The 27,306-nt window shown below is 38.8% G+C and overlaps 7 protein-coding genes and 1 long non-coding RNA gene across 11 annotated transcripts; 2 read left to right on the top strand and 6 right to left on the bottom strand.

Annotated features, from left to right (window-relative positions):
• Positions 1-723: 723 nt before the first annotated feature.
• LOC130698632 (phosphopentomutase-like) lies at positions 724-3,907 on the bottom strand. 2 transcript variants are annotated; one of them, XM_057521319.2, is made up of 13 exons: positions 3,842-3,907; positions 3,574-3,665; positions 3,410-3,506; positions 3,176-3,335; positions 2,906-3,098; positions 2,626-2,820; positions 2,484-2,555; positions 2,232-2,419; positions 1,906-2,162; positions 1,696-1,834; positions 1,525-1,630; positions 1,232-1,458; positions 724-1,168 (listed from the first exon to the last, which is right to left on the bottom strand). In XM_057521319.2, the coding sequence occupies exons 2-13, from the start codon at positions 3,637-3,639 to the stop codon at positions 1,066-1,068; spliced, it is 1,803 nt and encodes a 600-aa protein (XP_057377302.1). In that variant the 5' UTR covers positions 3,640-3,665; positions 3,842-3,907; the 3' UTR covers positions 724-1,065. The 2 variants fall into 2 exon arrangements, with proteins under 2 accessions (XP_057377302.1, XP_059350360.1); XM_059494377.1 differs by having other exon boundaries at positions 3,574-3,650; positions 3,842-3,860.
• Positions 3,908-4,060: 153 nt separating this feature from the next.
• Positions 4,061-6,933, bottom strand: LOC130698687 (uncharacterized). The gene is made up of 10 exons (XM_057521371.2): positions 6,724-6,933; positions 6,457-6,639; positions 6,221-6,349; positions 6,007-6,159; positions 5,742-5,871; positions 5,165-5,241; positions 4,920-5,102; positions 4,735-4,863; positions 4,503-4,655; positions 4,061-4,405 (listed from the first exon to the last, which is right to left on the bottom strand). The coding sequence occupies exons 1-10, from the start codon at positions 6,796-6,798 to the stop codon at positions 4,265-4,267; spliced, it is 1,353 nt and encodes a 450-aa protein (XP_057377354.1). The 5' UTR covers positions 6,799-6,933; the 3' UTR covers positions 4,061-4,264.
• Positions 6,934-7,015: 82 nt separating this feature from the next.
• Positions 7,016-8,032, bottom strand: LOC130698631 (PITH domain-containing protein GA19395-like). The gene is made up of 5 exons (XM_057521318.2): positions 7,764-8,032; positions 7,658-7,701; positions 7,502-7,579; positions 7,334-7,438; positions 7,016-7,269 (listed from the first exon to the last, which is right to left on the bottom strand). Exons 1-5 carry the CDS (start codon positions 7,950-7,952, stop codon positions 7,062-7,064), a joined length of 624 nt encoding a protein of 207 aa, XP_057377301.1. The 5' UTR covers positions 7,953-8,032; the 3' UTR covers positions 7,016-7,061.
• Positions 8,033-8,331: 299 nt separating this feature from the next.
• LOC130698630 (PTB domain-containing engulfment adapter protein 1-like) lies at positions 8,332-12,325 on the bottom strand. Of its 3 annotated transcripts, none has more exons than XM_057521317.1 (9): positions 12,164-12,325; positions 10,562-10,714; positions 10,315-10,485; positions 10,087-10,224; positions 9,799-10,020; positions 9,463-9,683; positions 9,292-9,404; positions 8,903-9,225; positions 8,332-8,817 (listed from the first exon to the last, which is right to left on the bottom strand). In XM_057521317.1, the coding sequence occupies exons 2-8, from the start codon at positions 10,691-10,693 to the stop codon at positions 8,948-8,950; spliced, it is 1,275 nt and encodes a 424-aa protein (XP_057377300.1). In that variant the 5' UTR covers positions 10,694-10,714; positions 12,164-12,325; the 3' UTR covers positions 8,332-8,817; positions 8,903-8,947. The 3 variants fall into 3 exon arrangements, with proteins under 3 accessions (XP_057377300.1, XP_057377299.1, XP_059350384.1); XM_057521316.1 differs by having other exon boundaries at positions 8,909-9,225; XM_059494401.1 differs by having other exon boundaries at positions 8,332-9,225.
• An 864-nt stretch (positions 12,326-13,189) lies between these two features.
• On the top strand, positions 13,190-15,427 carry LOC130698628 (uncharacterized). The gene is made up of 7 exons (XM_057521313.2): positions 13,190-13,453; positions 13,528-14,003; positions 14,067-14,109; positions 14,177-14,245; positions 14,318-14,981; positions 15,051-15,228; positions 15,288-15,427. Exons 1-7 carry the CDS (start codon positions 13,302-13,304, stop codon positions 15,386-15,388), a joined length of 1,683 nt encoding a protein of 560 aa, XP_057377296.1. The 5' UTR covers positions 13,190-13,301; the 3' UTR covers positions 15,389-15,427.
• Positions 15,397-18,339, bottom strand: LOC130698627 (activating signal cointegrator 1 complex subunit 2-like). Its single transcript, XM_057521311.1, has 12 exons — positions 18,175-18,339; positions 17,966-18,111; positions 17,706-17,898; positions 17,416-17,613; positions 17,153-17,349; positions 16,919-17,092; positions 16,696-16,857; positions 16,457-16,637; positions 16,215-16,387; positions 16,056-16,152; positions 15,706-15,997; positions 15,397-15,644 (listed from the first exon to the last, which is right to left on the bottom strand). Exons 1-12 carry the CDS (start codon positions 18,241-18,243, stop codon positions 15,517-15,519), a joined length of 2,010 nt encoding a protein of 669 aa, XP_057377294.1. The 5' UTR covers positions 18,244-18,339; the 3' UTR covers positions 15,397-15,516.
• A 3,686-nt stretch (positions 18,340-22,025) lies between these two features.
• On the bottom strand, positions 22,026-24,435 carry LOC130698676 (uncharacterized). Its single transcript, XR_009003322.2, has 3 exons — positions 24,288-24,435; positions 23,425-23,489; positions 22,026-23,330 (listed from the first exon to the last, which is right to left on the bottom strand). It is a non-coding gene; the product is annotated as an uncharacterized LOC130698676 (long non-coding RNA).
• Positions 24,436-24,574: 139 nt separating this feature from the next.
• LOC130698675 (carbonic anhydrase 1-like) lies at positions 24,575-26,716 on the top strand. The gene is made up of 7 exons (XM_057521362.2): positions 24,575-24,720; positions 24,791-24,855; positions 25,286-25,344; positions 25,405-25,755; positions 25,820-25,934; positions 25,999-26,105; positions 26,173-26,716. The coding sequence occupies exons 1-7, from the start codon at positions 24,698-24,700 to the stop codon at positions 26,305-26,307; spliced, it is 855 nt and encodes a 284-aa protein (XP_057377345.1). The 5' UTR covers positions 24,575-24,697; the 3' UTR covers positions 26,308-26,716.
• The last annotated feature ends 590 nt before the right edge of the window (positions 26,717-27,306 follow it).

Genomic DNA, 27,306 nt, shown 5'->3' with positions numbered 1-27,306 from the left:
CGAGTCCCCGACAACAAGCAAACGCTTAAACTTTTGGCCCATCAATCAATAACTGCCATCCCTTCACTTATTCCCCGACTTGTAGCGGTTAGCACACGTGTTTGCACGCAGCAGCTTAACAACAACTGCTGCTATTGAGAGAACCCCTTCTCTTTCTTCCCACCTTTAATGTCAAACAGAAATAAATAATATGGAAAGTTCGGTTGTGACATCTGTGTCTGACGTGAGTTATTTAGAACTCCATGAAACGCATCCGCATGCGAGAAACATAAATTAAGAGCCATAGTATATAAGGAGAAGACCATCGATTACTACGTTTCTAACGCAAAACCAACAACGATCGGGTATAAATAGGAAAGAAAGCAACGAGCTCTTTGTCGTAAACACACCCTATCTAAACTATTAAAGCGTTAACGGACTGATATATCACCACAGCGATAAATGAACTTTGCAACGACTCAACAAGGAAACAAAAATTATTTTAAAAGCTTCGACATTTTTGTACCGCAGTAGACCGACGCTAAAAATTCGTTTACAAGTTGGAACGCACGTGAGGGCCCGTCTTTGCTGGTACTACCATCACGTTGATGGATCCGTCTATCTAAATCCATCGGATTTTTTTTTTCGCAAGCATTTTCGCCTATCTAATCGATATGAAAGAGCCCGTTGGCTGTTTCTATAGACACAAAGTAAAAAGGCTGGTAAACACTCTTTCACCAAGTGAGTGGGGCATGTTTAGTGTCAGCGAACAAACGGTTCCAAAAACATAAGTGGTAATCTTCATTCACAGATGTGTGAATAAGCTCTCGCTACATTTCCCCGAAATAACACAGACAATAATAATAACCTTTCTACAGCTTAACAACAAGAGACTTTGAAAGCTACTTATCACACCAAACAATTAGGCAAGAAAAAAAAAAGAGGTTGGGCCTACCTCTTTGAAAAGCAGATTCCATCAAAATGAGTAGCATTACAGATCTACACACGTAAGTTGACTACGTTTCATTACACCTCCGATGGAATGTGTTCCAACCGAATGTGTCCATCCGCGCGGTTTCCGGTTTTTCATTCAGGGCGGGGAGTGAGGTGATTCAACGTCGGTTGAAGAAATTCTTCCACTAGAGCTTGAACCATCTCTTCTAGAGTCGCTTGAACTTGTTGACGGTCACTAACAAATGAAATATAATATTAACCAACTATGTGTTGCATTGTGGACATTCGATAATATTACGTTTGAGTTGGCGGAGCGCGGAGTTCAGTGTAGTATTTGATTTTAGGCTCGGTGCCACTTGTTCGTATGGTCGCATCTAATCCGTTTTCAAAGTAGAACGTGATCATTTGCGAAGAGCTTGAAGTTGGAAGCAGAGCCTTGCCATCCGGCTGTCGCGAATCAAAGCCATTTGTTAGATCACGGACACCTTTAATGACATACTTGCCATTCATCAAGGACTTCGGATACTACGCGAGGACAACGGATAAGAAAGTCAGCACACAATAATTGCTCAAAATAATTTTAAAAAATACCGTTTTAGGTTCCATTTCAAAATTGCGAAGACGTTCAAAGATGCGGCTAATTATAATAGGATCGTAGCACAAATAATACGAGTTCAGCGTAACATGTTGGCCATATCTAAGATGAATTCGACGGTTAGCAAAAACAATTTATCCTCATTCAGCCAAACAAATTGTAATTACTTGATGTAGATTTCCTCTAGCTGTCCGCTGAGCGTAGTACCCTTGTTCTCCAAATAGACGGCCAATTCGGCCAAATGAGCGGCGGCCGAAACGCCGTCTTTATCCGGGACGTGAATGCCACACATAAAACCAATAGCCTCTGTGGATGCAAAAAAAAAAAAAAAAAAATAGATAATGCTGCCCAGCATGTGGCCAATTTATCTAACGAACCCTCAAAGGCAAACAAGATTTTGTATCCTTCTTTTTGTAACTGTAGTCCGCGGTTGGCCATCCACTTGAAACCGGTAAGCGTTTCCTCAAACAAGAAACCCTCTTGTTCGGCCATCGTCTGAAGGATCTTGGATGAAACAGTTGACGCGATCATGGCTGCTGTCTTAGGATCTTGTCCCTTTTGCACTGCTCGGGTCCACATCCACCAACCGAGTATCGCTCCCAACTCATTGCCCGTAAAGACTTTCCACTCTCCGCTGCAATTAAGTGCATGTTCAGTTAAGAGGATCAAAGGGGATTTGCTGCTGTCCATCTTGTCAGCTTACTTTGGTTGCAATTCAGCACACGCTAGGCGATCCGCATCGGGATCGTTGGCCAAAATCACCGTGGAATTGTTAAGCGACGCAGTTGCCAGTGCTAGATTTAAAGTAGATTTGCCCTCTTCAGGGTTAGGGAATTTCACAGTAGAAAATTCAGGGTCTGGCTCAATCTGCTCTTCAACTGGGATGTATGGCTTGATGGTAATTGCAAATAGTTAAGATTCAATACCGACTTTCTTTTTGTTGTTTCACAACTACCTGGAATTTGCAAGTATCGAAAGCCATTTTCACATAAGGAGCTCCGACACCATGAACAGGTGTATAGGTAAACTGCATAAGGAAAAAGACAAACCGGATTAGTCTCATATTATTACGTAAAAGCCGTCTGTGGCAAACTCACCTTGAGGGCGGTTTTTTGGTTGAGTTCGCTTCGTACGCATTCCTTGGCAAGGATGTCGAAATAGAGTTGGGTTATGTTTGCTAGTGGGTCAGAAACCAAAGGATGTTCCCTAACCGAGTCGTCCCAGGCTTCACCCCATGGAGCCAAATTGTCTAAACTACGTTTAAGAATGTTTCCGTCATGAGGAGAAATAAGCTGAGGAAAAAAGAAAAACAAGAAAGGTTTTTATTTACGGTTATTTCAGAAACCTGTCTAACGGAAAACAAGAAAGAAAAAATACCTGTGCTCCATTGTCCCAATAGACTTTGTATCCATTGTCTTCTTTGGGATTGTGGGATGCAGTTATCATGATGCCGGCTTTAGTTTTTAGCTGGCATACACTGAATGGAATATACGGAGTAGGGACTAGCGCAGAAAAGAGATGGACAGGAATGCCCATTGAAATAAATGCTCGTGTAGCCAATCGAGCAAATCTATAAACAGGCAGCCAAAATAACGAATTAGTTTCGTTTTAAAACAGCAATTAAAACAACGATACTCCGCATTTTACCTGCTACTATTGTGCCTTCCATCATAGCCTATCGCCACGCCTTGGGTTTTTACATCGTCAAAGCATTCTAGAAGATATTTTGCCATTCCTTGTGTTGCTTGGATTACTGTCAAATCATTCATTCTGCTAGGTCCAGCTGCCATAACTCCTCTAAGACCAGCTGCCAGGGTTTTAAAATTCTTTGTTGTGAAAAAAATATGTAAACATAACAATAGGAAATTGTTTTGCTATTGCCTGTTCCAAACTCCAAACGTTTCCCAAAAATTTTCAAAAGTGTTGCTGTGTCATTTTGTTTCAACAAACCTTCAATTTCAGCTACATTTTTCTCATTCTGTTAAGAAAATGACAAAACTACATTATTTCAAGAAGTTCTGTTATGCTTAAATTTTGTCATGTACCTTATCCCAATTCAACCAATCCCTGACTTTGCTATCCAAATCTGGATTACCTGTATTGATGTCCATTTTTGCGAAACCTGGAATAGTGTTTCCTTTCAAGTCGCAAAATTTGGTTTTACTTATACAGTTGAAAAGCGATAGAGTAACCGTAAGAAAACTATGTCGATATGGTTGCCCAATGGGGCTGAGAATTTTAAAAAAAATAACGAATTTACCTGAAGACAATTATAATACTAGAAAGGTGAAGAGAAACAAAAAATTAACTTACAGCGTGAAAATCGAACAAGAACTGACTCTGCCAGCTGGTGTACAAGAACGGGAACGGTACTTGAAAACCCACAACCTTGAAGCCGAACATGACAGACTGGAAAGCAGACGCTTTACCCATGGCAACCGCCAGCCCGCGTTTTTAAAGGTCTAGAGTTTAAAGCATAATTCTGCCTAGTGAAACAAACGGTTTATTTTCATTAACAAGTTTGTGCTGTATATTTAACACGTCCGTTAAGCCTTGTGTAAAAATAACAGTGGCTAAAGATAACCAACCCTTGGAAATTTCAATGTACATCTAGAGAAAATTTTTCTTCTTTTCTGAATAAGGTTACTTCAAATCCCCTCCCCTAACATGGTACCATTTCTTACCAGAAATTATATTGATGCAGCACCAACCAAAATATAGGAGACAAAGCATGCATCATAGTTTACTCTTTTGATCTGGAACTGGTCCCTTCCAGTCTTCATTCATCATTTGGGCTACCAGTGGGAAGCGATCTGATCCGAAAAACATTTCTGGGCCTTCTTTTGCATGAACTACTATGGTTGGTGCACCAAAAGCCTGTTAGGAACAAAACATTGGTTCACCATCTTACTTAACCATATTAAATTGGAGGCAGAGGATGCCCTGTACTCCTCGAGTTTGAGTAAGCCGTTACCCCGTAGTCAACTGCCTGTTCGGTAGCCATTTTTAAGGCATCTTTTGTTCCTGAATCGTCCATTTTACTTAAACATTCCTTAATGTCATTTTCTTCCATTTTTGCTTCTTTAGCCGCCATTATGAGGCTGTCATCTGCCACAATATCTTCTCCCTAATTTCAACTAATGATTATTTGTCTTGCTTATATTTTCAATAGATTGTTCATTTGTATTTTTGCTTCTTGTACTTACTTTAGACCAAATTCTACGCCACAGCTCACGAGAAACACTTTCTAGATACTGAGGGCAATGAAGATTTATAGCAGTTAGAAACCTCATGGCTCTCAGCGATCCTTTTTGAACAAGCACATTGTATGGATCCTGGAAAATTTAATTAAACTTTAAAATTTCAGTTAGAAAGCCAATGGTTGAATTACCTCTATAAGTTTTAGATCAACCTTAAAGTATTCCGCACTTCTTTGAATATCCTTCTGCATGTACATACCTTTTGATGCTACAGTCATTGGGGGCTTATTTCCAGATGCCTTCATAACCCCTCCAAGGAAAAATGGTCTTAGAACAAGATCCATATTCCAATGGTGCCTATAACGACACAGAACCTGGAAGAAAAAAACAAGGCAAACTTAATTCCAAGTATGTATGAAATAGACATAAATATTACCTCAAAACCAAACCAAGTATATGGAGACACAACGTCGTAGTACAATTCAACTTTGATTCTCGGAGAGGATGTCATTTCTTAAGTTCTTCACGGATGACACCAACTCTTGCACCTGCGCCCAATTAGACCTTCACTTTTGACTACGAACAACCAAGAAGGTTAGATACTCTGACAGCAAACGAAAAGCTAATAGATAACGTGCTTTGCCATTATCAGCTCAGACTTTGAAACACATTGACTTGTTTACTTTTTTAGTTTTCAGTGGATTGGATTTGGACAGAGCAGACGACCAAATGATCACATGACACTGTTCTGCGCAAGGCGCGCTATTTAAACTTGATTAACCCATGAGGTTTGTTGAGATAAGCCAACAACTCACACGAAATAGATTTTTTCTATTTAAAAATCGCTTGTTTGAAGAAAAAATATCAACGGTTTTTTCAATTTCTGGTTGTATTTTTCATTTATTATTTTTTCCTCAAATAATATATATCCATTTTAAAAAGATTCTAATAATTAGGCAAGCTATGAACGCCGCCTCATAATTTTTCGTGCACTGTGTAAAATCAAAGTTAATTTTTCGGTTCTGGAGACGGCCCTTTCCATTCTTCATTCATAATTTGAGCAATTATAGGAAAGCGGTCCGATCCAAAAAATATTTCTGGATGGCCTTTCGAATGAACAATAATGGTAGGAGCCCCAAAAGCCTACAAATTAATAATACTATTAATCATTTTATTAGGATTTTTCAACGCCCAATCCTTGGGTATCTATCAAAATCGTTTCGGTACACAAAATTAAAATGACTTGGATGATGACGTGAGCCAAGAGAAACTTCATACCCCATATTCAATTGCAGCCTCTGTGGATTTCTTAAGGGCCAACTTGACACTAGAATCATTCAATAGTTTCAAACATTCTTGTATATGAACATCTTTCATGTTTGCAGCCTTGGCTGCAAGATGTAAATTTTCATCTTCAACAATGTCCTCTCCCTTCACAAGCATTAATCAGTTAAAAGGTTTGAGGCATTATATAGTGGCATAACCCACTCACCCTAGACCATATCCTTTTCCATAGTTCACGTGAAACACCTTCAAGATGCTCAGGATGCTTATCACCAATGGCTGTTAAAAATCTTTGGGCTTTTACAGTTCCCTTCTCAATCATGACATGAAAAGGATCCTAAAATAATGCCTAATTATTATGGATATACTGATCATGATACTATTTCTATCAATTATAGACAACCATCTAGGATGCTAATATTAAAATCCAACTTGAAAAGATACCTCAATTAGTTTTAAAGGGACTCCAAAATAAGCTGCATTTCTCAGAAGATCTTTTTGCATGTACAAGAGTTTTGACGGAACCATCATTGGGGGTCTGTTTCCAGATTCCTTCATTACACCCCCAAGAAAAAATGGTCGAAGAACTAAATCCATTTTCCAATGCGTCCGATACCGACAAAGAGCCTTAGAGAAAAATACCATATTTGAATGACCAGAAAACTAACTGCAACTTTGGACAACTTTTGATAAGTGAAACATGTAAGATACCTCAAATCCAAACCAACTGTATGGGGACACAACATCATAGAACAACTCAACTTTTGTGCGTACTATAGCTGCCATTTTCAACCAGTTTAATGAAACAAACAAATTAATTAAATAACCACGGTAATTTAAAGGAATCCTGCGGGGGAAGGCCTATGTGATCAGAATTTTTGTTAACCTTAGCCAAGACCTTTTGTACAATTACGTCTCAGACTCCCGGGAAAAAAAAAAATCTCAGCCACCTGTGGCGATAGTTAGAAGTTCCTGTTTGATAAGTAATCGATATAAAAGTTGGTTTATTTTTTTATTTTTGAAAGTTGGCATTAACTCCATTAGAGAAATCATATATTCAAATTGGTAGTTTCTAACACTTTGTCTTTGTGGTCCGCCATTGATGGGGTGGCTTCATAGGTGCATAGAGTAACACCATGTCTATGACCTTCTGACCAATCTCCTTTGAGACCAATGAATTGAATTTTTGATGTGTCAGAACCATAGTTTTTTGGAAAATGCAGTGTCAAATGGTAGACAGAAGAAAATTTCACTATCCTACCATAGAATATGCCTGCAATAAGATCAGTAAATTAGATGTGTTACATCCATTATCACCTACTTGGTGGCATATTCTACAGTTCCTTCTAAGTCTTCAACAAGATTTAACTCTTGCTCTGGTTGGCTTGTTGCATCATCAAAAGTCATATGAGGTCGATTCTTGAATCTGGAACCAACTGTGTTTTAACACAAACTCTCCTAAAATTAGAATGTTAAAATATATACTTACAAGCGCACCACTGATGGGTGTGTTCCTCCTTCTCCCCCTATAAGGATCAATCCTTTCAACTTCACATTACCTGTAAATCTTTATATTATTCATTAGCATTTGTATGTAATAGGCATCCACACAAGCTATTGCATCATAAATTCATGATGAACATACGGAATGTTGAATAGTAGCTCTTCATCTGCATCACTTTCAACAAACTGAAATACACAAAAATCATTTATGCCTGGGAAACCATAAAAAAACAAACAGAAAAGATAACCTTCGTGCTATCGAGACGTTGGTCCCAAGGCCGAAAAACACTTTTCGCAGAATTTTCTACAGCTTCATTTAAACACTCCAGATTTTCCATGTCGATCTTGGAATACAAGTTATATAGTTCAGCCAAGTTTTCAGTTTTGGTTTCTTGGCCACACTCACAATGGTGACCATGTAAATGATTGTGTTCCATAGCGCAAACTGAAACTATTATAACAAATCTATGTTTACAATACAAATACAAAAACCAACGCCGAGATTGCGTTTCGAGTCGTTTTTTCTTAGTGCATTTCAAGAAATTCGTCTGCTGTAAAAGGTTAGAATTTAAAAGTACGTACTGTACTAATTGGAATTTATATGCAATTTATACCGTTACATTATGAAGCAAAATCAACCAAAAAAATGATTGGTATACGCTAAAAAAAATGAAATAAACGTACAACATAATATTTTGTACAGTATAATATTGTATTGAGTTTTTGACATCATTTCATAATAAGCATTCATGTGAGTAATAAAAGTACAATGTAACCTATAAAAATCTAAACAACCCAGGAAAAATAAACTAAACCTTATAAGGTTGCTAAATATATTTCGTTTTTAGAACCATCGGTTGCTCACATGATATTAGAATTGTTTTCGATAGTACATAGTAAAAGTTATAAGGGCATGCTTCTTATATAGAATGTTCAGTGATGTTTCGTATCATAGATGTTTTGAAAGTCGGCCAGGACTGATGTTATCTGAATTGAAGATTTGGAATAATGTGAAGCTAGAGTGTTAGTTAAAGCACAGCAGAAAATAGTTCTAGGATTCTCTTTTTACATGGCATCCAACTGATAAAATGGGCCTGCCATGGCCCTATCCAATCCATTGTGCATTTTAAATCGCTGTCGCATGAGAGGGAGAAGTACAATTTTTTTTTCTTGGTTTGAGTGCAATGCTAAAAAGCGTTTCAAGGAATGTTTCGCAAAACAGGCAATTTCCCATCAACATAAGGCTAATAGTTCTTATCCATCAGCACCACGATAAACATCACACGGCGCCATTAGAAGTATCTATTACAGTAATGATAGTTAGACCTTTGGAATTCATAAACGTTTCAATGTTTCAAGAATAAAAAATACGCCGTTTCTTTCTCACACTTACGGTGTTAAGTACTTTTTTTGTTTTTTTTTTGTTCAGCTTTCAAAGACGTAGAGGATCTAGGCTTTCTAGATTAAAATCGTCGCCTTCAAATGAAATTCCTCGTGTGAAACCTTCTTGCATTTCAGTCATGCGGCGATTTAAGACACCCGAATTGAAGTTCATTTCTTGGTCCGTCTGCGAAACGACTCGTCCGAAATCTGCCATACCAAAAGGGTCGGTGCTATTGTCTCCAAACGGTTCTGCGCCGAAAATATCCTTCTCATGCGGGCTTTTTCCGTTTTTCTTTTCGATTTTCGGTTGTAGCGTTGAAAGAAATCCTGAATAGTTGAACAGAGTTCCAATATTCAATATAATTGTGGTTTTATCAAATCACACAAATTTACCTAAAGGCATATTTATGGTGGCGTTGCGTGCGTTGTTATTCATAATTGTAGTATCGCTACCACGAGGATCAAAGTCATCATCACTGTCAACAAAATCTCCCATGGCGATGTCGCTTCAGGGGGAAACAAACGTTAAATTTGCCGTACACGAAGCTAATGTCATCGACTTACGATTTCACTCCTTTGGCTTCAAATGATCGAGGTGGCACCGGGGGCAAATTCGGATACTGATTGTTTGTTTGCGGTACCGTATTGGGTCTGTCATTAGTGTGAAAGCTGATCAGTGTCTCATCCTGGTTCCCACCGTTAGTCGATCGGTTGGTGGTAGTTGTGGAACCATTCAATGAGGAAACATTATCCGAATCCAGAGCCACGTCCAATACGTTAGTCACCTGTAGCATGTTTCGATATAATTATTCATTGAATATAATGGGGTACGTCCTATTGCCTAAGTTTCTCTTAACAACTATATGCTTTTTACTCGCTTTACTTAAAAGGCTTTTTTACCCCTTCAGATTCTAAGAATCCAGCCATTTTATTATTGTCGACCAAATTGCTAAGTTCGAGAAGGCGACGACGTAGGACTTGATTTTGACGTTCCAAGTTGTCAAGTTTTTCCTGCAGTTGGCTTACTTGTCGACGGCCTTCGACTTCCCGCCCACTGCTTTCTAAAAACCGTCGGTAGGCCAAGTCAAAGGCTTGCCCAATAGTCAATGTTATTTCCTCGGCCTAAAGTCAATATATGCATTTTAAAAAATCACTGTTTAGTGGATGTGTATGAAGTTTAAACATTACCAGTTTGTCACTAACAAAAACATAGCAGGTATGTTTTTCCGAATCCTCTTCTTTAGCAATAAAACTGAAAAACTTCTTTTCAGCTTTATCGTCTGCACAATAGGAAATACGATGAAGGGGATACTGGTGGAGAATTCGCTATTTGGAAAAATGAAACGCGAAACGCCAAAGAAAAAATATTAATTAATAATCAGTTTAAAAACAGTTAACAACGTCATGCATTAATACCTTTCCTTTAGGTTCTTGAATCGCGACGCCATCAACTGAGACCGTCAATTCTACTTTAGGAGTTCGCTGGCCCTCGGCTTTGCGAAGCTGCTGAGAGAAACGCAGTTTTCGGATGCCTTCCTTCACTACTTCAATCCCTTTAGGTTGTTCGACATCCGTGTTTCCCAAAAACTACAAGTGGTCGGAAAGCCAGGAAAGCTATAATGTGGTTTCACAGCGTAATTACAAATCATGTTTTTTCAAGTACCTTGACTAGATAAGCAATGTGGCCGTGCATGAGAGATTCGGGTGTGTGAATCCAATTTTTGTTGTTGCTTTTGTTATTGCTGCCATTCTTGGTGTTGTTTGTCCAGCGCAGAAGGTTTGAAGTTCTCATCATGCTGTGAAAAAGTCTCAAATGCTAAAAAAAATAAAAACAACAAAAAAAGGAACAATTAACTAACTAGAAAAATGACAATACAGCAAATTTTAATTCATTCCAAGCTTTTTTGAAACTTTTTGTTGTCTTTTTTCTTTTCTGGACAATAGTTTTTGGCTTGGTCCCAACGAACTCAATTTTGCTCCATATTCAAACCGATTTTTATTTATATAAGCCATAAATGGCTAAATATTAAGTTTACATGCACACGTTACGATAAAAATGAGCACATTTACAGATTCCCTAATCAAGATGAGATGGACCATTCATTCTTTAACGACCTTGATAGAATTTATGTTCTTGATTTCATTTGCCTGGGATGTTAAGAATTCACGTCACTACTACCAAACGAGCTTTGAAAATAAAATATGACGGATTTGGACAAGTTTAGATTGATTAACACATTCGACACTTCCCGAAACTCCATCAACGGAAATTGGGCTCAAACCCCACTGCATTCATTCTGGACACGTATACAAAGCTTAGAACATTCAACCGACCTCTCGTTTAAGAAAACCGCTAGCCGAGGGTAACAACGGCTATCTAACGAAACGTACACCAAAGACAGAGTTGTGGCACATATTAATATCACGACGGATGATTTTTCTTTCTGTAAAATAAAATTAACTGATACCGATCACGAAAAACGCCCAGTTCGCCAGACTATTTTGATTTCACGCGATACAGCCCTTTTTCCCGCAGTTCAAATTACAAAACTCTGTGCGCAAGCTCGTACAGGTTTAAGAGAGGGAAATTTCAATTTGGTGAGCAAAATCACGATGCTTACAGCAACGGGGTGCTAAAATTCTCTGGGCACTCACGCTTTCTTTTCATATTCTATACACATATATATATATACCCTTTTGTGTTCCTGAGTTCCTATTGGTTTACAGAGAGAAATTAGAAACTACTTTCCCTGTAGGTTCCTTTTTTTTCCAGCACTACAGCCTTCAAGTTTTACACACCTCCCAATACAAAAACATAACACTTGAAAGATATTATTGAACACAATGCAAACAAAGATCTTTAGTTTGTACACAAAAGAAACGAGGGCACAGAGAAATGTGAAATCGGCGTTTCTATTATTTTTCATTTCCGGAGTATTTTAGTTAAAAAATCTGATATTAAAGGACTTCCGTCAATTCGTTGTAATGAATGAAAAACGTCATACAGGAAAAATCCCGACATTTTGCTGATTTGTCCAACATAACGGATTTAGGTGTGTAAGAAATCTAGGGAAACCTCGGCTCTTTGTTCGTGCCCCAAAATAACAAACATGTTGCTACAACCAAGATTTTTTGGGCCACTGCTTTCCAAAACTGTCAGTTACCATCACATGATATTGGCCAAGTCTTTGGCTAAAATGTGTTGAGATTTGTTTCACAAAACCCTGATTAAACAACTAAAGAAAATGAAAATACATAAACTTACCTAGACGTTGCAATTCCGTCAGCAACAGCGCGTTTCTCCGGTTTAACTCCCAGAGAAAGTTCTCAACTCTGGTTCCTCAACAGGTCATACAAGAATGCACTACGCCACTGTGTTCCACAATAACGGGATAGAGGAATAGGTACTATTTTTTTTTCGGAGCAGCATTCTCGGCGACATCTACCGCTTGTGCAGCATACAAAACGAGAAAACAGTTCTTAAGCAACAATTTCTAATGCTTATGAAATTAAGCAGAGATTCACAGAACTGCGTCAACTTGGTGAGAATGTTTGTACACGAAAAATGTACAGGCAATCGGCGCCTGATTACAAGTGTAAGAAACTCGGCTTGCTGTTTGTTACACGAGACACAAGCTTTACCATCGTCATTGGCACTATTCAGTACAACCAGGAAGGCTAAAAATCCAAGTGTTTAAGTAAAATTTACCTCCAATTCGTTGAAAAACTACAGCGAGTTTCACCAGGTACAAAACGTAACGTCAATGTAAGGTCGCCATGAGACAAGCGGGATTCTCATTTGGGTATATTGATCAAACACGTTGATAGGTTTGCATGCATAATCAATTCGTTCACATTTTACTTTACTGAAATGACAAGGGAAACTCCCGTTTTTGAAATCACTACTTCAACCTCCAATTTAACTTCAATTAGAATATCAATACAATCAGAAAATGTTCTCTTTTAAAATTTCTCGGCATCGAATTATCAATCGAGCCCCATTTTAACGCTTTGACAGCATACCTTTGCCCGGGAAAAGAAGCTTTCACAAACAAATGACGAACACTGTTCTTCAAATTCGTGATTGATGACTTATCAGTTTGTCTTATCTTTACCTATTGGTATTTTCGAAGAAAAAGAAATAAAAAATTGTCAAAAATTTTAAGATACCGAATTATTATTGTTTTTATTACAACTCTACGGAATGAATGGCAATGATGTTTTCTTAAAACTCTCACATTTCATTGGTTCTCATCTATCCTATACAATCAGCTGGAGACGAAACCGTCACTTTTTCAAACTTCGAAATTACGAAGTCGTAAGTCTGTGAGTCGTGAACGATCGGTTTAACTGTTGTGTTATAATTTGTTTAAACTGAAACGCCCTTTTGGCATAGATATAAGATGACTGACATAGATTTGGAAGTCATACTCGATAAATCTGACGGTGAAGTTGAATGCTTTTTGGATGTAGATAATGAAGTGTTTTTTGGCCCTGTTACTGAAAGGGAGATAGAAGTTATGAAGCCTTTACCACGAAAGACTCTTCATCCATGGTTAGTTTTCCCTTTAGTGAATACAGTACTTACCTCTTAAACAGTTAATTGTATTTCCAACTTCATTTTTACAGTGAAATTGCACAAATATCAAAGAGAGGCATGACTTTCCACGAATGGGAAGATTTCAAAGATCAAGTTCAAAGAAATGAAATGAATGATAAAGCTATTCAAGAAGTTTACGGTCTTGATCCTGATACTACAGAAGAGTCGTTTACAAGTTGCTACACATCAAATGGAGATGTGGCAAAACAAGTTTCATGTGACATAATAGATGTCAATAATCTATCTGCTAAATCCTTACACGAACCAAGCATAGTACCCAGTTTGGAGAATTTGTCATATTCAAGCATAAACCAAAAGGAGGATGCATGTGTACTAGATTCAAGCCCAGACCAATCTCATGTGGAATCTGTGCATGAATCAATCATAGATGGAAGTCAGCTGGAGGTTTCTGATGTTGGTGAGCTAAATGACACCTGGGAAATCCAAGAAAGGATGCTTGCATTAGCTGAAAGGCTGGAAAGAGGAGAAGATATTCCTGAATTAGGTCATTAAAAAAATATTTAGTAATTATCCTGGAGCATTTTTCTAACATAATTTGATTTTAAAGGTATTTGTCGTCACTCTTCAGGAGTAGTGGAGTACACAGCAAGGTGAATTTTTTGTTTTTGTTTAATCTATCATTCAACTCATCTTTGGAAATATTTCTTTGCAATTCAGAGACAACAAGTCTTACAAGGAAAGCAAATTGGAAGCGTCTCCGCCGGACAACCAGCTGCATACGGCCAGGTAAGCTGAAATGTTGTGTCATATAAACTGGATATGCTTGTTGAGCATCTAAACTGAAACATAATATTTTAGTGAATACGAAGGCGGAAAGGAAAACATTAAAGCTCAGGATTTAGAGGAATGTAAAAACAGGAAGAGCGATCTTGAACCGTGTGTTGCAGAAAACAGTACTGCCGTAACTCAACATCTAGCCATCAAATTAGCCATTGAACGAAAAACGAAATCTGTAGAAGCCCTGGCCGAAGAAATGGATTGTCTATTTTTGGCCCAAAGTGTTCTAGAGACACCCACTAAGAAGGACGCGCAAACAGCTGAAATGTGCCATATGCCTTCTCCCTCTCGGACTAAACTGGAAACCCCTATGAAGACACCATCGCATTATGGCATAAAATGTCAATCAACTCCTTTGCAACACGGAAGTGCTAAGAAAGCTGCCACGACAAAAAATATGGTGCCGAAGAATGCCTTAGTTGCTTCAAGTCCCGTTGGAATGTATATCCGCAGTTTGCCAGAGCCCATCTTGATTGAAAATGTCCGTTCGGCTCAGAAAAAAAAGCAAATACAGAGCATACCTATGATTAAGCCAGTTCCAGTCGCCGTTAAGAATAAAGATGGGCGTTGGAGTGTAGCTAAGACGCCACGAAGCAGCAGTGTTTCATCGAAGGAGAATTGTGTTCAAGAAAGCGATTTCGTACCAGTCCTTCCATGTGTTCTACACGAAGCTGCTGCTACCCTGGTAAGATTCGAGGCGTGGAGAAACTTCGGAAATTTTATTCCTCTACTGTTCCATCTACTTTCAATCCAGATTAACGAGCAGCCTATGCCTTCTCCCCGTAAGATGCCTGGAACGAGAGGCAAAATAGGAAAACTAATGGAAAGAGGACCTATACCAACAGTTATGAAACATAATGGTCGAATTCAAATCTCCCGAAACACTGCCACGTCAACTAAAATAATCCATTCACCAATGTCAGCAAGATGCGGTAAATTTTCATATTTTTCAACAGGATTCTAAAACTTCATTGATGATACTCCCGTATAGTTGAACCGTCGAATTCTCTTATGGAAGTTTCCGTCCTCGAGGCTGTTGAAGGGAACAAGCTGTACACGCCGAATAGAACCACTGCATCTGGCCGCAAATAGTGAGGAAGACGCTTCTAAATATATATATTCCGTTTCCACACCTATTTTTTTATGTAACCGTGTCCTTTGCTGAACCACTGACTGTATCACCATTCCACATTTTGATAAACTAGATACCAGACGTAGAATTAAAACTCGCGTCTTTTTCTATCCGCCATGGATCTTCTGTTATGATTGGCGCCCCGTGTTTTGTTTTCCGTTTTGTGACGGCGTGCAACGATAGTTTCCTTTTCCTGGCCTTGGCCACGTGGGCCGCCTGTAATCCACAAAAACATTTAAAATAGGTTACGGCATCACACGATTTAACACTATGTTACCAACGACATTTCGTTGCGATGGTGTCGGACCAGGTCTATAATTGCCTCGCCTACTCAACCGTCTCTGTTCCGCTAGCGCTCGGAGTTCTTCTGGATTCGTTACAAAGTGATCCTTAGGCTTTTCTTCAGGCTGATGGAAATCCTCTTCATCATCTGATTCTTCTTCCATTTTCGGTCGCAAGACACGAGGGACCACAAACGATCTTCGGAACTCTTCCTCTCCATTGTGTGCATCTGGCTCTTCGGAACCAACAGCATGGCCATCATAGGTGTCGTCATATTCGTCTTCATACTAAATAAAAAGAACAATGAGTTTTGGTAATAATTAAAGAAAGGTACAAAACCCATACTTCCGCTGCAAGTTGTTCATCGACGCGATCCAGAATCAGGCTTTTCATATCCTGCTTGTCGTTCAAGACTTCACGCATTTCGTTGAAATGAACGGTCCTGTGATATTGGCAAACAGATAAATTGTGACCATTAACGGAAAATACGATTTTCTATAATACTTTGTTCTTGTTTTCTTTGATATATCTGTCGGTTCTTCAAAACCGACGAAGACTTCTGGGATTGGTTGCGTATCTGGAATGCTATGGCTCTCGTTCAAGTGAGGCGGTAGATTGTCTTCTAACACTGCGTTGATGACAGCTTCGGGGTTGAAATCGTAATGTTTCAAACAAACCTTGATATTCATTTGAAATTTTTAAATATAAAATGCTTTCAAAACGTCAAACCGAACAAATGAACTCACCTGAATGAAATTCTCCTGGAGGTCCGGCAAAAGTTCTTTTACTTGAAGAATAAGCCCGTTCATCTTCACGGGATCCACCCCACCGTCAGAAGCTCTTAGACTTGCTGGTGTTAAAGATAAGCCAAACTCCACTCGAAATTCTTTTAACCCTGCTTTTACGTATTCAACTCGCGTACTATCCCTATAAAAAGAAAGTTTTAATCTTAATCGCTAAAACGTAAATGACACTTTTGAGTTACATTTGAATCCCTAATTGGGCGATTAGATCAATATCATCTTGGACTTGAAAAATCAGGTTATAGTCAATAAGAAAATGACGTTGGCGCTCTGAAACTAAACAAGTTAACCAATCTAGCCACAGTTCCACGGGTTCTTCTCTGTCCCAAGAACCGTCCTCATTGCTGTTGGATAACAAATTAGATTATCGACATTGATTTGAAAGGACTGTAAAATCTGGAAGACCTTTGCGATAGAAGAAGTCTGATAGAACCGTAATGCAACAAGGCGTTGTAGATTTGAAGAAGGAATTTGCGAGCTGAGTTCAGGTTCCGAGTCATTTTTTGTTTCACATTTTGAGGCATAATTTCAACCTGGCGACACAAATATGGGATGCCCTTTTCATAAAAATCGGCCAGTCTGAAAACAGAGAATTATACACTGTTATAGTAGAAACATTGAAAATGTATTGTAACGTACTGGTTTTGAATGTTCGCTTTGATAAGAATCGAAGTTGCTTCTGTATAAATATCCACGAAATACCATAAAGTCGCACTAATATCCAGCATGTATGTGACGAGCTCATCAATTTCTTCGGCAGACAACGATCCACAATTAACACTTCCAGCTGCCTGGCTACTATCTAGCCCAAGTTCACCTAAAACAAGTTGAAAAACCTGACAAAGAAGAGGCATGTGTAGTCACATTTTGTGGTGGTACAATACAAAATAGATATGGTGTACCTTGGTTAACCCTTTGGCAGTTTCTTCCAGGTCAAACTTGTATTGTGGCTGATTGGCAAAAATGTTTTTGAACATTTTACTCAGTAGAACCGAATTAGTTGGGCCAAACAGAATAGACAAATCCATCATCTTTGGAACATCAAAGATGAAATTGTCATAGATCAGCTGTCCAAAAACTTCTGGGCTTATGTAGGAATCCTTAATTTAAAGAAAACACATTTATTTTCTAGCATTATGTACTTTAGGGACAAAGATAGGATGAAAAAATATGAATAATACTTGTGCAATACCTTTGATTCTTTATGAGTTGCCATGCGTATAAAGGTAAGAAACACCAGTTTTTGCGTTTCCTTGAATAAATTCCATGCAGGGGGGGAAGCTTTCAAGATGTTTTTTTCCTCTGAATAAAACCGGGGTGCCTCTTGAAGGAAGGAAACTAGGCTGGAGTGTAAGGATTTGTCATATATTGTTTGTGACCAGAATCTATAAGATGAATTTAACGAAATTGAGATAACGTACAACAGGTAGTGATCACTTAATGTTAACAAACTTATGATGTGGAAGTTTCAGCAGCCAGTGCAGATCATTTTTTATAAACTGGGTGATTTCACACCATTCCTTTAGATCGATACCATTGGAAATAACTGTCGGGGGTAGGAAAAGAAGAAATTTCCGGCTTTCAACCCATTTTTGACTCTGTATTAAGGAACATTATATGGATACCAAGGTAAAATTCATAAACAAATTATTTAAATTTACCAACGCCGGTATACCACTAGTTTTTCCACCCTCAGTAATTAGAATTGTTCGTTTTTCAAGGGAATTCATTTTCACTGATTGAAACAACGGTTCTCTTTAAGCCTGTGGATCGCTGTAGTGAGGAAAACTATGATTGTTTATTTGTGAACAGCAGACGAGCATTAAGAAAAGGGAAAAATCTATTGCCCCCCAGAATCCGGGGGGTAATAGCATTTTGTCTATTGCCCCCCGACACAATTAAAAGTCGTTTTATGAATTTGGAGATCAATATATTCTTTTGGTGTTTTTTTGCGGACAAAAGGAATATAAGTTAGTGAATACAGTTCATTGTTTCATTTTACTTTAATGTACTTCCAAAATTATATTCTTCCCCTTTTTGACTGCCATAGTGACGATTTCAGCAGCAACGCTTTTATACCCTTGCGTTTCACGGTATATTAACGTTGTTAAAACACCTTCTAATTGGATCGGGGCAAGTTAGTGACTAAGGATCCTTCCTTAGTACAATAGGCGACTGAATGTAGAGTGAAACATGGTGCGCTGGAAGAGAGATCTGCTCGCACAGTACCTTTCATTAGACATTCTAGTCATGCAGCCGGCTTGAACAAGCAGTTGGTTCCATTGTGTTGCATGTGAGTCGTGGTAAGCGTCATGGTGCTGGCTAGGTCTGTTGAGCGTCCGGATGGCCTAGTTCTGGAAACAGATGCGGAATTGTCGATGATCATTTCTGTGATGGATGGTCCCCCATCCACGTGACTATGTGAGAACAGTTCGGTCTGTTAGATCCAGCAAGGATTCAGATTCAACGGGGTCAGGTAACTGCTGAGAGCCGGGTGGGGGAAACCCGGTAAACTCAAGGGATCCTGTGGCGACTATTACGCTCACACTACGGTAGGCAACTAACTGTTGCGATTCAAGTTACACGAACAAGCCCCGTCCCTTTTTTATATATTTATATTTTTTACCTCAAAGTTAAAGGGCGAATCCAAAATGGTTCCATTTTTGAAACAAGGTATTACAGCTCATCGAATTCTACCATTTAATAACGTTTTCCAAACCCAAAGTTTAATCTAGGTTACTACGCAAAAAGGAGCTGAAAATGTTACCATCCGTGCGCACGTCCATTATGTTGTAACCGGTAATGTACGCCCCAGCGAAATCTATTCAATAAATCCGAACAATATTCGTTATACGAAGCCTATATGGAATAATATGTACGAACTTATACCCATTTTACTATTTAAAAGCAAACGGCATAACCTAATAGCATCAAGCAACTTCACAGGATACGACAAGTCAACCGTTAATAAGTTTACGTCTTATTACGTGTTGCGTAACATGATCTGTTGTGAGCCAGCTAGTATTCGTTGATTTAAAATAAGTTACCCAGTTTTTCACCTTCTTTTTGAAGTAGGTTAATAGCCAATTATAGCCTAGGCTTTATACCGCCTTTGTTTGCGCTTACTCTTGTTATTCAATTCCAGGAAATAATTTTCAGAATGATAACGATAACTTCTTCGCTTTCATTATAACAGGGAGAAAAGATTTTGATGAATGTGTTACCGAAAATCGATAACCAGACGACAATCGACGTCTTTAACGACGAAGAGAGGACGACGACGACGAATTGGAGTTTAGTAGCGAAGACGAGAAGAAGCCAACTGCGATCAACAACAAGCACAAACAGTAGTCAATTGGATTTTCAGGTTCAACTGATGACATCCAACAGAGAAGTGTGTGCTGACTCCGAAGGTGAACGCAACCACATCACGCTAAACGGAACCCCATGACTTCGGGGGACAGAGAAACGATTAGAAGGCGCTTTTTCTTTTTTAAATGCGGCATGGCAAATTTCCACGTCGTTTCATTCCCGCCATGTCGCCCTTCTATATAGAAACAGTGTCGTATGCGAAGCTCTTCAGAGGACCCGAATAAATAAGGCTACCATTTATTGGCCTGCTGAAAAACATGAGAATGGCTTCAGTTGTATCGTACAAGACGACGGTGGGAGAGAAAGCCACCACCATTACTCAAAATGCTGATTCAACTTCATTTCATTCAACTGAGATCAATTTTGAGTATATTCTGTGATATTCAACCAATTCCGATGACTGTTAATGTTTGCCGAAAAAAATCTTAAGCCCGAATTAATAAACCCAAGCGCCAGTGCGCTACAGTAAACTGGGTGATTTCACACCATTCCTTTAGATCGATACCATTGGAAATAATTGTCGGAGGTAGGAAATGTTGAAATTTCCGGCTTTCAACCCATTTTGGACTCTGTATCAAAGAACATTATATGGATACTAAGGTGAAATTGATAAAAAATTTTGTTAATTTACCAGCGCCGGTATACCACTAGTTTTTCCAATTCCAGAATTCTGGAATTGACATTCGAACGACTTTTAGTCGCCAGAGTATCGGTGATCCTGAAAGCCACTGTTTCCTCTGTCACCTTTTTCAGGAGCTTCTTGCAATGGTGCAAGTTTAACTTAGGTATTGAGAAAAAAACTCGCGCAATAACAGCTGTATCACGTTACAATTCAGACGACAGGATGATGGACATGATTAATTTCTCATATGTTTTTATTTACCTCTGAATATTAATTCTCTTAACTCTGGCCATTACGCTCAGTTAAATTTGACGTGTCGTCCCTAAAAATAATTTATAAACATACTAGGATTTAAAAGTGGTTAGCGTGATATTTCCATAAATGAAATATATACCTCTTGCTTCAAGGGGCCATGCAGTTAAAGTTATAGCTACCTCCATGATTAAATCAGTGATTTGGCACGATACCGACCATTCAACCACCTTGACCTGTTATTCGTTTTGAATTTCCGCTTCCGCGATGGTGATCAGGATAGAATTGACACTCGGAATACTGTAGCTCCCAATGATAGCCAGTTCTACACAGAACCGAAGGACCAACCTTAATTGAAGGTTACATCTTTCCGTTATCAGCCGAGAAGGTAATAAACCCAAATAGCATTTCCTAAAGCAGATTCTCTGGTTATTTCCGTAACATTAGCAACCTTGGCCATTGTTTTCTATGCGCGTTACATGAATAATGCTATGAGATTATATTGCAAATAAGTATTGGAACCCTGAGCTACAAACAAATTCTGTTTGAAAATTAAGGCGCTTCATGGAAATGAAGTACCGCCATCGGAAGAAATACTAGACTAGGGCAATTCTGGGCTTCATTTGCTTGTAAATATTGCGATAAAATAAATGTCAGTTGAATGATGTAGTGATAGTTGGGAATTGGTTGTGAAAACCTTGAAAGCGGAAGTAGATCGGTTTCGTGGTTGATTTAGCTTCTAGATGGCACTGCAGTCGCGAAATCCTTGTCAAATGGTTAACGTGTTGATAGCGACACGCTGGCTTTTCCAACATGGTAAACAACTTCCCTTGTTTGTCTAAAGTCCACTGAAAGTAGAACTCAATTCCCCTTTTTCGTCTCATCAGTCATACAAAAGAAAAATTGAAGGTCGAACAGCTTTTTGGCAAGGTTCGAACGAAGGGCGTTGTTTCATATTCTAGCTTCAACAGATAATGCCAGCCATTGGTAACTATAAGGACTGTCAGATAATCAACAGACAATCAAAAGAATGTAAAATGGATAAAACATTTACAAGTTGGAAAACGTGTATATAGAGCTCGAAGCCAATTCCGAGTTCGATCGTACCGAAGAAACAGTGTCTGAAAGTAGGATTTTTTTGTAGGCTATTTCTCTTACCTTCGATATTCATTCATAGAATACCATTAGTAGGGCGTTCTCATATAAATTTATTGCCTTGTGCCTTGGCTATAACTTGTTTCATCATCATCTATTCAAGTCAAAGAACTCGATGAAACCAACACTTGTTGTTACGTTTGGCACATGATACATCGCGTAACCTGCAACAAATCTACGTCGTAGGTTTTCATTTTTGCCTCGGGGTCGTGTTGCGCTCATTTACGTTCATGCGAACCCGTGATCTAACTTCACTGGTACGGCATATTTGGCTCTATCCATTATCTTGTTTTGTTTGTTTTTTCACCTGAGAAATTGACAGACTTGAGAAACTAAACCTAATACATTGGTTGTTATCTTCTCAGTTGCGGCAAAATATGGGGTTCGAATTCGCCTCTCATAGGAATATTTAAGAATTGCTGAGTTACTATGATATAATAGTACCGAAAGAGCGGCAAAAATGTTGCAACGATGAGTGGCTTAATTTAATCGAACATTTGCGGTTTGTCCTAAAACAATTCAGAGCGTAGCAGCGGGAAATAAAAACATTGGCTCAATGCAATTCACAAGGTAGATAGATGACTCAACAATGAGAAGCCCTAGAGCTATTTAATATTGCGAAGTTGCATTAACCAAAAACTTGTTTTTCCCCCCTTTTTAGGGAGTGCACTGTGGTGGAGGGGGGACGAGGTAGGGGGGGGCCTTCAATGGGGTTTTAACCGCGTTCACTCTGCCGTTGCTTGCAGACTCATTCACGTTGGTATGCGCTTGGTTCCCCTCCGGGCAATTTACCGCGCCTGTCGAGTCCAGAGTTCTAGAACTTTCCGAAACTCGTGTATGATGCGAAGGCAAGGGAGTCTGGCTTTGCCCGTTGTCCCATTTTACATTTCAGGGGGAAGGGAAAGACCTTAACTTGATAGTTGCTCCCGCACGACTTGTTTTTACAGATATTTTTCACGGCGAATGAGATTTTGTCTAGAGATGAATCTCCGGTTTCCACTACAAAAAGAATGAACACCGGTTGTTGTTTTCCTTCTTGATGAGATCAGCAGGCATCCGTTGACGTTCGCGGGGGAAAATAAAACAAATACGAAGTTAGTATTTGTAATGCAGGTTGATATATGCATAACCATGTCCGCGTTCCAGCAATATCTGCACCACCGGATGATTCATTTTCTCCGTCAATACAATTAAAGCACCGGATGTAGCGAATCACACAACGCAGCTATCGTGTTTTCTTCATGTTACAAAATGGATCATTGTTAGCTGAAACGGAAAAATAACTTACATGAGAAAAATAGGATGAGTGGAAAATGGCTTTTTAATTTGGCTCATATGCTTTGACATCGTTTTGGCAATTCTTCAAATCAACTGTTTCCCGGGAATCGAAATAAAGCGTTTTCTCAGCTTCAGCGCCTAGACAAAGAAGAGGAGGGGAATGCTTAAAATGACATTGAATTCATTTTCATGTTAAAGTTAAGTACATTTCGCATTAAATACAGTTGCTGACCTTGAAGTGCTGCAGAAATTACACGTGCATTCGCAGAACTATTAAATTTTGGCCTTAAGGGATACCTAAATTGATTGCCAATCAAGTGTAAATTAATTACATGCACAACGTTACATTTTCTCTTATTTAATTTGGTCGGGACTTGATATTATTTAATTTGTGTTTAATTTGTCCCATTGATAAAACAAAATTATAAGTAATATCCGACAACGTGCAGCAATTTCAGGTGGTGCAACTTTCGTTGAGATAAAATCGAAAGGTGCCAAATATTTTGTCAGTTTACAAAAATCATGTGACATAGTTATCAAGCGGTATCAATTGGTTGATAAAACATCTAATCGTTCGAACTTTGGGTACGAACATGAATAACAGTATGGGTGCAAACTCCATCATGCTGCATTTCCAAGATCCATCTACAACTTAAGAACATCCTTGAACTATTCTTTTTTCGTCTCTTCTGCTTCCGCCATTTGCATACTGAAACCTTCTCTTTTCTGCTGCCCTTGTGTCTTTACATAACGGAATGAAACATTTTGTCAAAAACTGCAAAAATAATACATTTGTCTGCAATAGACGAACATAACTCGGGTTATCACGTAATATTGTGGACGTGAGTGGGTCAACGTAAACAGTTGCTATCCAAAATGGGAAAAAGCAATAATAAACGACACCATGCACACTTTTTAAAAGCATCTGCATACAGTATGTGTGTTTGAGGTGGTACGACACAGTGCCTGTGGTTGCCCTCCAGACTTGAACATTTGCCAAAAGGATAATCACGACGGTGCTTCAGGTGGGGAATTACGTGCATGGGAGGAGTTCATCGGGGTTTTTTCTTGAAAAATAAAAATAAAAGACCTTACTTTATTCTTCGTGCCTGGTACCATCCGACATCTTGGTACGGAACACCTCTCTCTTTCAAGCTCCTCAACAGTAGTTGTTTTCCTTCTCTGGAAATACCGCCCTTCGACTGACAAGTATTACGAAACAGCTGTATGTTTCCTATGCGTACGTTTCTCGCACTGTTGCCATGTGCCTTGCATGTGCTTTGAAGTCAGCCATGTGCTTTCGACAGCAGCCAATCAACGATAAGCATTTTTTTTTCCTCTCCCCTCCCCCCGTGCTCCGCTTGAGGCTTTCCAAACGAACAGTAGAGACTATAAAGCTGTGGGGGGAACGACGGGCAAGTTTAGTTACAAAGCAGCGCGCAGAGCGTAAACATACAAAGCAATTTTTCTAATTTCTTGCGTTTAAATTTTTAAAAGTTTATTAAATGGTCTGGACGGTCGGTGACTGGTAAGTTAACATCACACCAGACAGATGTTTTTAGTGGATATGTTCTGATCAAATTGTGACATCATTGCAGGTGCATCTGTGTTCCGGAATCTATTGAGCTTTTATCTCAGTCGGTTCAGAAGTTTTGTGGATGTGGTAAGTGACTCCATTCTTATACGAAGATTTATCAATTGCTGTATTTACCGTTGTGTAAAAGGAGGTGGGCCAACGGCCTGTAACCATTTTAGGTCGTGAGTAGCAATGTAGTGCACGTGGTTTATCTCGAGTTCAATGGACTCGTTGTACACAAAACTTTCTCTTAACGTAAAAAGCGTAAAACCATATTTTTGGGGCTTGCCCTAAAGCAATTTTCGACTTTCTCCTTTTTTCTAATGGGGTTGTCAACCCCCTTTTGCCCTTGAGTGCTGTCACATGATAGTATTGTACTACAGTAAAGACTGCGTCTTTCATCTTATCGAAAAAGAAATTTACGAAAAGAAAGGGATGTTGATTGTGTATGACAAGTTGGTCAGTAAATCAATGACTCATTGTATTTCATATTGTTATTTTGTTTTGTCCCCGTTAGGTCCACACTCGTATACGGCCAAACACTTTCTTCACGCTCCCGGCCATCGTCAATCACCGGTAAGAAACGTTGTTGCATGTTGAATTTTTAATAGATTATTAACTCTTTGATATTTTCAGATTGATATTCATACCGACGAAGTTCGTTTGGATCCGCGTTTGAACATTAAGCGACTTACGTGGAATTATCCGAAGGAAACGATTGAATTACTCAATACCGGATATTGTTGGAAGGCTCACGTGCCCACTGCAGGGGCCACTTTGTCTGGAGGTCCATTGTCGCACGAATATGAACTCGCTCAGTACCATTGTCATTGGGGAGAGAATGATCACGTTGGATCGGAACATCTTGTTAATGGCCAATCGTATGGAGCTGAAATTCATTTCGTCAATTGGAATACCAAATACGGAAGCTTCAACGAGGCCCTCAAATACGGAGACGGGCTGGCAGTTTTGGCTGTTTTTCTTAAAGTAAATTAAGTTATTGCACGGACGTTTTGAGCTGTTGATTAATGATGTCCTTTTTATAATTTAGGTAGGAAAAGAAAACCCGGAGCTGAACAAACTTTGTGAACTTACATGTGATATCAAGCACAAGGAAGAATGTGTGCCTTTCAAAAACACTTTGGATCCAAATAAGCTTCTTCCAGGTAAAATTATTGTAAATTTTCTCATTCTTAGATCAGTTGATGAATGGTTTGTTTCTTTCTGTAGAGAAAGGTGCGTATTACACATATCTGGGATCACTGACTACTCCGCCTTGCAACGAGTGTGTCATTTGGATTGTATTCGTTGATCCCATCGAAGTGTCGCACGAGCAGGTACAATTTTGATATCTACAAACTCCCTCAAACAGAAAACCTAATAAATCTTTGTACTTGGTTTTAGTTGGAATCTTTCCGCGAGATGATGTCCATGAAAAAAGGTGGCTGTACTCAGCCCAGCGGTGAACACAGAATCCTAAACAACTACCGTCCACCCTTGTCGGTTGAGCAGCGAGTAGTCAGTCTTGGATACCTTTAAAGCCTTCGCATCATTATCGCAGTTATATGAAAATCAGAAAAAAAGAAGTGGGAATCTTTATCGGTTGGTTCGGGAAGGACATCGGTTTGCATTATTTACCCCACTGTCATTTATTTTTCGTCATATGGGAATATCAGATGTAACTATCGCCGTAGAATTTACTATTTTATAATCGTCACATTTATCCGGAAAAATTTCCCTGTAAAGCCATTCACTATGTGTATGTATTATCCCCAGCAAATGATGCCGGAGAAGAACCGTCTTCAGGTGTTGACTATGCCAACATTTTTTTATATAAGGCTTTGATTGTCGTAAATCGTTGATTCTCAATTACTATGCAATTGGGCATCAGAGATTTGTACAGGGGATTCATTTTCACTTTACATTTTAATAAATTTTTCGAATTATATGTTTTCCTTTTTTTTTTTGACTTGATGAAATTACTTTTACAATTGCTAAAGATAGTAAACAAGTGATGCAATAAAACCGCAGGCACGAAGCCGAACTGGTTGCTAATGCATCATAAGAAAGTAGGAACAACAAGGACTTCCTGATTACAAATTTCACGTGACTTCTAAATATGGTGGACAAGACGATTTTGGGATTGTTTTCACTTTATATCAGCACGTAGGATCTTTGTTTACGTCTTTGTTTCTCTTTTCAAACACGTAGGCAAGGACGAAACTGTTCCTTTTAATTTAATTTTTTTTCTTTAGATATTTACTTAAAAAAAGAAAGAAACTAGAAAAAACAGGATTTCCCGAATGTCTAAGTGAACTACGACGTAGTTTCTTTTCCGCTGGTTGCGGTTTTTCTTTTAAAAGACGTATTTAAAGATCCGCTCTGTTGTCATAAACTCAATATTTTCATGTGTTGTTGATAAAAATTTGCCTGGCAACCACTTTTATTATTCTAACCGTAATATCCGGCATATGAGTCAGTGATTGATCGTCAAGTTACCAAAAATTTTTCGATTTAGTTTTCAGTAACAATACTACA

This window comes from Daphnia carinata, chromosome 3 (assembly GCF_022539665.2).
Source record: "Daphnia carinata strain CSIRO-1 chromosome 3, CSIRO_AGI_Dcar_HiC_V3, whole genome shotgun sequence".
In the NCBI taxonomy this organism is placed as follows: Eukaryota; Metazoa; Arthropoda; class Branchiopoda; order Diplostraca; family Daphniidae; genus Daphnia; species Daphnia carinata.
The sequence above is the reverse complement of the archived record's forward strand: the minus strand, read 5'-3'. Positions and strand labels throughout refer to the sequence as shown.

Excerpts from the sequence above, each read along its gene's own strand:
- LOC130698632 (XM_057521319.2), bottom strand. The coding sequence starts at position 3,639 with ATGGACATCAATACAGGTAATCCAGATTTGGATAGCAAAGTCAGGGAT. Across the intron at positions 3,507-3,573 it reads ATTGGTTGAATTGGGATAAG|AATGAGAAAAATGTAGCTGA; the intron begins GTACATGACAAA and ends TTTTCTTAACAG. Across the intron at positions 2,163-2,231 it reads TGTGCTGAATTGCAACCAAA|CGGAGAGTGGAAAGTCTTTA; the intron begins GTAAGCTGACAA and ends ACTTAATTGCAG.
- LOC130698687 (XM_057521371.2), bottom strand. The coding sequence starts at position 6,798 with ATGGCAGCTATAGTACGCACAAAAGTTGAGTTGTTCTATGATGTTGTG. Across the intron at positions 6,640-6,723 it reads ACAGTTGGTTTGGATTTGAG|GCTCTTTGTCGGTATCGGAC; the intron begins GTATCTTACATG and ends TTTTTCTCTAAG. Across the intron at positions 6,160-6,220 it reads GGAAAAGGATATGGTCTAGG|GGAGAGGACATTGTTGAAGA; the intron begins GTGAGTGGGTTA and ends ATGCTTGTGAAG.
- LOC130698631 (XM_057521318.2), bottom strand. The coding sequence starts at position 7,952 with ATGGAACACAATCATTTACATGGTCACCATTGTGAGTGTGGCCAAGAA. Across the intron at positions 7,702-7,763 it reads AACGTCTCGATAGCACGAAG|TTTGTTGAAAGTGATGCAGA; the intron begins GTTATCTTTTCT and ends TGTGTATTTCAG. Across the intron at positions 7,439-7,501 it reads CACCCATCAGTGGTGCGCTT|ATTCAAGAATCGACCTCATA; the intron begins GTAAGTATATAT and ends AGTTGGTTCCAG.
- LOC130698630 (XM_059494401.1), bottom strand. The coding sequence starts at position 10,693 with ATGATGAGAACTTCAAACCTTCTGCGCTGGACAAACAACACCAAGAAT. Across the intron at positions 10,225-10,314 it reads TTCAAGAACCTAAAGGAAAG|CGAATTCTCCACCAGTATCC; the intron begins GTATTAATGCAT and ends TTTTCCAAATAG. Across the intron at positions 9,405-9,462 it reads GAAGCCAAAGGAGTGAAATC|CGACATCGCCATGGGAGATT; the intron begins GTAAGTCGATGA and ends TTCCCCCTGAAG.
- LOC130698628 (XM_057521313.2), top strand. The coding sequence starts at position 13,302 with ATGACTGACATAGATTTGGAAGTCATACTCGATAAATCTGACGGTGAA. Across the intron at positions 13,454-13,527 it reads CGAAAGACTCTTCATCCATG|TGAAATTGCACAAATATCAA; the intron begins GTTAGTTTTCCC and ends TCATTTTTACAG. Across the intron at positions 14,982-15,050 it reads ACGAAGCTGCTGCTACCCTG|ATTAACGAGCAGCCTATGCC; the intron begins GTAAGATTCGAG and ends CTTTCAATCCAG.
- LOC130698627 (XM_057521311.1), bottom strand. The coding sequence starts at position 18,243 with ATGAATTCCCTTGAAAAACGAACAATTCTAATTACTGAGGGTGGAAAA. Across the intron at positions 18,112-18,174 it reads CTAGTGGTATACCGGCGTTG|AGTCAAAAATGGGTTGAAAG; the intron begins GTAAATTTAAAT and ends TCCTTAATACAG. Across the intron at positions 15,998-16,055 it reads ATGAACAACTTGCAGCGGAA|TATGAAGACGAATATGACGA; the intron begins GTATGGGTTTTG and ends CTTTTTATTTAG.
- LOC130698675 (XM_057521362.2), top strand. The coding sequence starts at position 24,698 with ATGGTCTGGACGGTCGGTGACTG. Across the intron at positions 25,345-25,404 it reads CCGGCCATCGTCAATCACCG|ATTGATATTCATACCGACGA; the intron begins GTAAGAAACGTT and ends TGATATTTTCAG. Across the intron at positions 26,106-26,172 it reads TCGAAGTGTCGCACGAGCAG|TTGGAATCTTTCCGCGAGAT; the intron begins GTACAATTTTGA and ends ACTTGGTTTTAG.